The sequence below is a fragment of the Lytechinus pictus genome, chromosome 12 (genome assembly GCF_037042905.1).
Source record: "Lytechinus pictus isolate F3 Inbred chromosome 12, Lp3.0, whole genome shotgun sequence".
In the NCBI taxonomy this organism is placed as follows: Eukaryota; Metazoa; Echinodermata; class Echinoidea; order Temnopleuroida; family Toxopneustidae; genus Lytechinus; species Lytechinus pictus.
Genome location: NC_087256.1, coordinates 19,504,481 through 19,513,825, shown reverse-complemented (window position 1 = coordinate 19,513,825; position 9,345 = coordinate 19,504,481). Strand labels below are relative to the sequence as shown.

Sequence of the window (9,345 nt, the reverse complement as noted above, 5' to 3'; positions counted from 1 at the left end):
CTTATCCTTCTTCATTATCACCAACATCATTATTACCATCACCATTATATCATCCTCGATCATCATTCCGTTTTCACAAACGCTGACTACTTGTAGTAGTTCCGTCATTGGACAATGTGGTTTGGGAGGATTCATTGGGGTCAAGAAAGCACAATTAGAGATTATCAGAGATCGTTGCGTAACTTCAGTTGAAACGGATTCTTCCTATTGTTAGTTGTTAATTGTAATTTTGACACCTTCTTTGTTCGCAACACGTGCGAGACGGTGTAGTTAATCGAACCCATTCAAGTCGCTCCGGGGCATTCACTTCAAAGCTTCAAAGGGACTTTAAGAGTTATCTTTCCTAAAACGAAGTAAATCAAGTGCATTGGGGTCTTAAGAATAATTTAAACGAATTCTTGACCACTACGAACTACTCAAAGAACGAATAACAAAGGAGATTAAGAACTGAACATGACTGGGAAATGGGAATGGATGAGGATTTCAATAAGTTGTATGATATTAAGAGAAGTCATAACAAATATTGAATAATGAACATTGCTTTATCCAAGTTTCCATCCTCATGATTTTGCGTTCCTAATGCCTCGGTCATATTTGCTCTACGGCGGCCGTACGGTGAGTCGGAAACACCTGTTTTATCCATTTTTATTCAGACCACGTGTTTGTAGCTATTACACAAAAAAAATGTTAAAACGGTTGTTTTTTACTCGCCGCACGGCCGTCATAGAGCAAAAATGACCGAGGTAAGGTCAGGGAATGTTGTAGGAGTTCACCCCCCCCCCTCCACTTAGATAAAAAAAATTGCTTGTAATTTTTTTGTTATGAAAAGACCTAATGGGGGGGGGGAGTGAAAACCTCTGTCAAATTTTCATTGAACTCGAACTCTACCTTTCAAAAATTCTGCGTACGCTACTGCAAAAGCTAGAGCTATTGGAGCTATACGTAGCGTAAAGATAATTTTGTTTCATAGCGGCAAAGCTCTGCCTCAAGTACCTTGTATTGTGTATGCTTGCGCGCACATGGTATCTATTAAACTGATATTAAGCGTGCGGGTATACCGCAAGAACGATACTGAGTCGTGACTAAACTTTTCTGAGGACTAATTTGGAGGAATCACGTACAAGTGACAATGCGGCCGTATTTGTCAGCGCTTTTGGAATTATTATAGGCACGGTTGTAGTCACATCTTCAGGAGCGAACAGAGCTCTGCAAGCTGATTCAGTGGGTCCAGCGCCTGTAGACGTTGTGCGCGGTCGCCGCGGTTGATCGAACGCTTTGACAAAAAAATTATTTCCCTTTCCATCTTTGTCTGGAATTTACGGGAATTATATACATATTTTTGGAAGCTCACATCATCAGGTACTAATACCTTGGTCACATTTGCTCTAGGGCGGCCGTACGGCGAGTCGAATGCAGCCGTTTTATTCATTTTTATACAAACCACATTATGTAGCTCGTACATAAAATGTTAAAACGGCTGTTATTGACTCGCCGTACGGCCGCCGTATAGCAAATGTGACGAAGGTGTAAGCATGAATAAGCGATTCGCCGGAGCAAAATTTTTGCGTCCAGGTTCTTGTCCCTTTGAATACTTGTCACGCCTTCCAACCAATTAATTACGGCACACATCGTCATTCATTATACTAGTAGTTGCACCCTCACAACATTTCACGGCGAACAATTGAGGTAAGGAACTTCTCTACACGCGCCAATAAATTCCTCTAGGCTTGCCAGCCCAATGCCCGGGAACAATAGAAGTGCCAGAACGCGACTGCACGGGCTCGTTATGTCACTCCGCGATGATCGCAGGGGTGCTCTATTGATATGCAAATTCAACCTCATTAACTTCGTGGCGTGCAAGCCCGTGCATGAAAAGTAATGAGGGCGTGCAAACGCGTTTGCACACCCCTCCCGGATATTGACGTCCCGCCTAAATAGGATGAATCACTGTAACTATAGACCAGGGAAATTGGCAACGCCCAAACAGAGCGGTTTATGTACTGGTATCTACTGGTACCAAATAAAGTCTAATTGCAAATGGTGCAAGCTCAGCCTACAGTCAACATTCTTTGAAAATTGTGCCATCACATTATGGGGGTATAAAAGGTTGTCCCAATTAACGTTTCATGAAGGAAATGATCAGCATTCACTGTTCAACATTAAACATACAAAAAAAGTTGTTGAAAAGGGTCTTGCTTCTCAAGAATCATGATTCTCCTCAAAATGAAATATCAAGGGATACTGATATTGAAAGATGTGTCCATCTTATATCAAGCCTGCCTGAATCTCTAATATTTAAAGTCTGAGAATGAATAAAAATAATAGATTTAACAAAATTTAATACAGGCTTCATACCAGGAGAGAATAGCACTATAGTGACAGTCACATGTGCTTCTCAAGCCAATCAAAATCAGAAAAGTTTTGGTCCTAGAATATTGTGTTTTCCATAACATTTTGTGCTCTTCAATTTTTTCATTATTTTTTCCATTTTCTGTATCGCCAACGTCTAGGGACTCTATCAAAATTTAACTGATTGTGGGCTTGCTAGCATACTGTACATTCTAGAAATGAAATGAAATTTAAAGAAATATGTAATTTTTACCAGATGATACCAGTGAAAGAAAAAAAAAGTAATTAGTAGTTCAATTTTTTTGGTCATGAAAAATTCTGTTTTCTGATAAATCCCATGTTCTTCTGAATTCTGTTGCATAAGTTTATATCGCAGAAAACTAGACTTTACTGTAACTGAAAATGATTATTGGTGCAGGGATTGCTGACATACATACATTCTAGAACTATAACTAAAATTTAAAGAAATAAGAAAGGTAAATATTTTTCAGATGATACCAGTTAAAGAGAATAAGTAACTGTAATTCCATTTTTTGGTCCTGAAAAAAATTGTTTTCCATGAAATCCTGTGTTCTCCTGAATTTTGCTTTAATAGTTTATATCACAGATGATTATTGATGTTAGGCTTGCTGGCATACATTCTAGAAATAAAACTAAAATTTAAAAAAATAATAAAGGTAGATACTTACCAGATGATACCAGTGAATGAGAAGAAGAAGAGGGTGAGGGTTACCCTCTTGCATCCCATGTGCTTGGTCTCTCGTTGTACCCTCTTGCCTCCGCATCGATCACAGCATCGACAGCAGCTGAAGATGAACCCTGTGATGGGCACGATGATGAAGTAGAGAATGCCGAACAACACACACACGATGATGCCCACAAACAGACCCATAATCTAAAACAGGGATAGGGATAGTATAAGCAGTAGCTCCATGGTATAAGAGACGATGGTAAGGATGTGCCCATGGCGAGCCTGTTCCCAGGCTTTAAAGAACAAGCCCACCCCAACAAAAAGTTGATTTGAATCAAAGAGAAAAATCCAACAAGCATAATGTCACCGAAAATTTCATCAAAATCGGAGGTAAAATAAGAAAGTTATGACATTTTTAAGTTTTGCTTAATTTCACAAAATAGTTAAATGCACATCCCGGTCGGTATGCATATGAGGGAACTGATGACATCACTCACTCACTATTTATTTTGTATTTTATTGTATTAAATATGAAATATTCTAATTTTTTCCTCATTGTCCAAAGTTTTATTTCTCGCTGAACATGTGGAATTACATTTTATGGTTCAGTCAAGTTGGTCCTTAGTGTCAAATCTGTAAAAATTGAAATATTGTATCATTCAAACAATAAAAAACAAAAGAAATAGTGAAAGGGGGACATCATTGATTCTCTCATTTGCATGCGACTATAAAATTGTGCATAACTATTTTGTGAAAATAAGGGAAACGTTAAAATGTCATAACTTCCTTATTTTACATCCGAATTTAATGAAATTTTCAGCATTACACTAGTCTGATTTTCTCTACTGATTCAAATCAACACTTTTCTGAGGTGGACTTGACCTTTAATTAATGCATTGCTAGCAAAGCCATGGCATTGGACGCCCTACTGATTGGCCTCAATGCCCCTCCTAATGAAGTTAGACATTTTTTATTCCTTTTCTTTTCCATTGCTGTAATGTAGCAGTGTGCCCCGTTGAAAAAAAAAACTTGCCCAAACTTTATATTGAAAATCCAAAGACTCCTTCTCATTCCTCTGCCCAGATCACTCAATAATTTTTTTTCCAATAATAGTACCATTTTGCTGCCGGTACCTAAATCAGCCCAAGATCCCACATACAGGTGCTTTCCCACTCACAAAAATACCTCAGGCCGATTGCAAGAAAGGGTCTTTGCAAGGACCTTCTTTCTCGTCGCTGATTCATTATGATGTGCTGTATGAGGATCCTTTCAAAAATTGATCATAAACATTATTTAGCTCACTTTTAATTTGATTTTTATATAAAGATATAAAATATGACATCAGTTATAATCAATGTAATTTGTTCATATAAACGGATAAATAACATGTGTTACCAAGTATATTAAAAAGGTGTTTCATACAGCGCATCATAATAAATCAGCGACACGAAAGACATTCTTTGCAAAGACCCTTTCGTGCAATCGGCCCCTGTAAATTATTGTCAGCATAAAAATAACTGGTAATACTTTTAACACAATCACTCCTGCCTGAACCAGGTCTGGCTATTGGCTACTGATATATCAGAAATAAGAAACTGTTTTTCTTTTCTACATTTCTTTGGTAATGATATAACATTTCTTTATAATTACCATTTTTGCTTTACAGTCTTTCATTTATAATGTACTATATCTTTTAAATGTTACCATGTAATGTATATTTGTATAAGAAAATCCCATAAGAAATTTCCGGCATAGATATAATAAATTGAATTGTTTCATGATCTCCTTGTCAGATCTTTACTTCAAACTTGCAATTATTGAATACAATTCCTTATTATTTGTTTTAAAAATTGTTTTCAATAAATTCAATAATAAACAATTATTCATTAAAATTGTAACACATATTTTTTAGGTTCTCCAAAAAATGGAAATGAGGGTTGTTTTTTTTTTATTTATTTTTGTTTTAAACACTCTGTTACACGCAGGCCCTATTTATCATTTTCTTTGTAAAGTTCATATGGATGTACAAGTATCAAGGATTTATATCATTTCAGAATTTCAAGATTTCCTGTCTCACCTTCCACATTTCTGTCTGCCAATTATCCTCATAGTATGAAGTATTATTATAGACAGTTGTTTCTAGAGCAAACTGGATGTAATCTGAGGGAAAGGGGAAATAAAAGAGGAAAGGGCAGAAGTTAATGACAAATTTCAAGAAAACCTTTATTAGTAAGTGTACAGTATTATAACCACTAATGAATAAAATGTTGCAGGATGATATGCAAATATCCACAATTCAACTTAACCCCCTAGGTTTTATACATGTAGGCCTGTAAATGTACAACATTCATTTACCACCATTGCATATGTCACAGTACCATCCAAAATGTAAAGCCTACATTGAACCATAATGTGGCCAAGTGACATCACAATTAAAGATGATTTTCGCTGTTAAACTGTACCTAATATATATCCTCCTCGGTACTTAATTTCTAATCTTGTGTGACTATAACTTTACACTTGAAGAGTATTATAAGAACTTTAAGTCACGCACTCAAGAGATATTGTGGCAATATTTACTAGCGATTTATTGATGCAATCCAGAATTATATATACATGTATATCTCCAGTTATTTTCTATCTTGATAAATCAAAGAATTCAAAGTGCTTTGCTAATTATCTAAGAATTTTTGCTGAACTAATATTCAACTTTAATACTAAACTATAGATATATTTAGCTGCTTTGTATTCACCTCGTTGAATAAAATATCAGATCAATCACTGCTTCAATTCAGCAATAATTTGTACCATTGCACTCATGTCTCATTATTTGTGCATACTACTCTATCCTAACGTATATTACAGCCACTGTGCAGCTGTAAGTAACACTGTTTGGTATTTATATATCACTGTGTATAAAGATTATGCAAGTATTTACACAAAGGGCCTGGTAAAAAGGAAGGGAACATCCCTCCCTCTCCTTTATTTCCAGAATTCAAATTTACTACTCCGGTATACAGTGTATGCAAACATTAGTTGTCGCAATAGTTGTTTGTTACTGATTACTTCACATAATACTGCACTTAAAAATCAAAATAATCAATGATCAGGAAAAAAATCCATTAAACAAAAAGTGCATGCGATTCCATCAGTTGGTAATTCTGTTCACAAACATGTTTATATCTTAGAATGAATAATAATAATTTTGCTCACCAAATTTTATTAGCATATTTGGTCGACAGAAAATCTCTCAAATAAGTTCTTTACAGTCCTAAAAGTAAAATTCTGCAGCCCAGAAGACTCGAAGCAAATTGGATTGCGATGCCACAAAAAATTATGTGAACACTTCAAGGAATGATTTTCCTTTACAAATTTGAATAGCAGTTTTGGTCGTAAGAGAAAAGCTCTCAACTATATTAAGTAATGTACGGTCCTACGTAAAAATATGCTATACAAAAGACTTTATGCATAGCAGTCTTTAAAAAATGTGGAGTGCTCAAGGAAAATTATTCCCTGCACTTTGAAGTGCATACCTATTCAAGATCTACATGTACATGTACTTTAATAATGCATTCCCAATGGTTATATTTAAAATAAATTTCCAATGATGGATGATTATATAATTCAAAAGCTGATTAATCACAATATCATTTATTGAATAAGCCATTTCGGATGGAAATTCATATTCTCCTGATAATATTCAGAAAAGTGCCAACGTAAATGTACACACAGTACAAGTCAACCTACATTGTAACAATACAATGTACAGATACAATGCACATACAAGTACATGTACATTTAGCTAAAAGGAAGGATGATTAGACAGAAGTGTGACAGCTATCATACAGGAGCAGGTCATTGCTCCCCAAACAAATTAACCAAAGAGGAAATTCAGAGTGAGAGATGAAAAGGAAACAGGTGGCAATACTTCTGCAATTTAATTGAAATAATTTGAGATCGAGCTTGCAAATGAAGTGATGCTTCTGCAAATATCACAATCATTTCCTTGCCAGCCACTGTTTTGCATTTATTGGAAAAGATACTTCCTTTGCATTTATAATTTTATAAAAAATAAGTTGACTCATCCAACACAATATTTTCCACAATATAGCTTCCACTTCCTTACACTTCTCATCTGTAAGGATGTATACATAAAAAAACAAAAATAATCATGATTATCCTTCTGAACTATAATCGGCTTTACACGCTGTACCTTGTAACCATAGCAACAATACGTAATGCTCAATAAAATCAATTATTTATATGAATACCATCATCCAAATTCCTCATTTCAAAGCAAAGAATACATGCACAATTAGAGTGGAAAATTTTAGATTATCATATTGTATTGTGATATGATTTTTTGAAGACAGGTCTGTATTTAAAAGAATCAAGATGTAATAAACCCTTTTTTTTCATGCATATATATTGCAAAATAACTCATCTGTACAATTAAAATTAACAATTGTAATAATTGTAGTTTTCTTGTTCATCTTCTAACCAGTGAAGCTTAGTGATATACAAGGGTGTATGTAGCTTCAATTCTTCAATACCAGAAAATATAAAAAAAGGTCTTTATTTTCTACTCAGAATTAACTATACAGGTTGTTTTTTTTTATCTTTCATCACACATTGTTTTCATGAAAACAGGGGCTGCCAAAATATTAAAGCTACTTACCCAGAGGTAAGCCACTTGGCTGAACGATGTCTACGAACCCTTCTGCCATAGCGGCAAGCGTACTTGGTCTGGATCCTGATGGGGTAACATTGGTAGCCATGGGGACCGGGGGCAGCTCGCCCCATCGGATAATACTATCATTCTTGGGATCCAAACTGGGGTTCTGCGCTCCTGTGAAGTCCGTCACACAGGACAGGATTGCCAGAAATGTGAAAAGCTTCACTGCTAAAACGCAGTTTCTAGTCCGTACTAAAGCCATCTTGTGGTACTGTTTCTTTGACTGTCTATGGATAGACCTAGAGGTCTTCTTGAAAAGTTGGAAAATGACCCTCACACCTCTTATCAATGTCTTTGCATTGTTGTGGAACTCTGGGTCTGTAATCGAGATGATTCTTCTGATGCAAGGTGTCCCAACGCTTATATCCAATAATGGCGTCACTCAATCACTTTGAGTTGTTACTGCTCCTGAAGAAAGAGAGAGAAAAGATTTTGTAAAGATTAAAATAACAACAAATAAAAGCACAAGATTCCTATATCTTCAAAATCAATTATCAAAACTGTATGGTGATGGTGTCATTTTTTTCCAATGATAATGTACTACAGGTATAAAGGTACATGTCACTCTGCTAAGTCAAAGTTCTTGAGACCGCAGGACTTTGATGACTTTGACGAAATTCGACTGTAAAAGTAAATGTCAAAAGCTTTGCAAAATCTCTGAAATTGGCGTTGAATTTGGTGATTGTTCGAATTACAGAAGGCTGTCTTAATACTTACACAAGCTACCTGTATTTAGAGTTTAACGTCAAAGTAGAAAATTAGATAATTTACAATGGCAAGATACAAAAACGTCACCAAAATGACAATATCACAGCTGAATTTCACCCTATTAATCAGAGAAACAAAGACAAGGTGCATGTACATGTACCACCTGTGTCATCACAGCTCGACAAATACTTTTTATCCAATGCACGTATACTGTACATGTATACGTAGTAAGGAATATCAAACAGCAGAAAGATAACAAACTCAAGTGCCATCACATGCAATTATGATGCGAGGAACAAAATTCAGTAAATGACGTCATTTTTTTCTCAGTAGAGTGCAGGCTACGGTATCTTATCAGGACTGACTGAAGTGAACTTCTCCTCATTGTTGCTATACACACACATTCTACTAGTATTGGCTAACCGGTGAGGCTGCCTTCTATTTGTACATGTAGGTTTCTATTGACTTAAAGGCGGATCAGATGTGACAAGAGTCCTCCTTTTATCAGGCAGTGCAATCATTTATTCCATTAGAACAAGAGATGCAGTACTTAATAAAGGTTGAACCGTTAAAGAACTTTATGATCATACCATATTCACTATTTTAACACCTGGGTCCCCCTTTCACAATGCTATAACGATTGATCTTGGGGCTGATTTCTATGACTGATTGCATTGATTATTGCGTATGATCAGTCGTAAAAATCATCCCCTCATAGAAAAAAGTAATAAATACAGGTGTACTACAATAAAACTTGTACAGATTTGAATAAGTTTTGTGATTTGTAGTACTTATTTTGTTCAATTCAAGCATAAAAAAGGGCTTCCCTTCACACCTAATGTATGTACATGTACTACATGTG

General features: G+C 35.6%; 1 protein-coding gene across 1 annotated transcript; it reads right to left on the bottom strand.

Moving 5' to 3' along the window:
- Positions 1-799: 799 nt before the first annotated feature.
- Positions 800-8,840, bottom strand: LOC129273003 (prominin-1-like). The gene is made up of 4 exons (XM_054910070.2): positions 8,493-8,840; positions 7,719-8,183; positions 5,118-5,200; positions 800-3,244 (listed from the first exon to the last, which is right to left on the bottom strand). The coding sequence occupies exons 2-4, from the start codon at positions 7,975-7,977 to the stop codon at positions 3,035-3,037; spliced, it is 552 nt and encodes a 183-aa protein (XP_054766045.2). The 5' UTR covers positions 7,978-8,183; positions 8,493-8,840; the 3' UTR covers positions 800-3,034.
- Between the last annotated feature and the right edge of the window lie 505 nt (positions 8,841-9,345).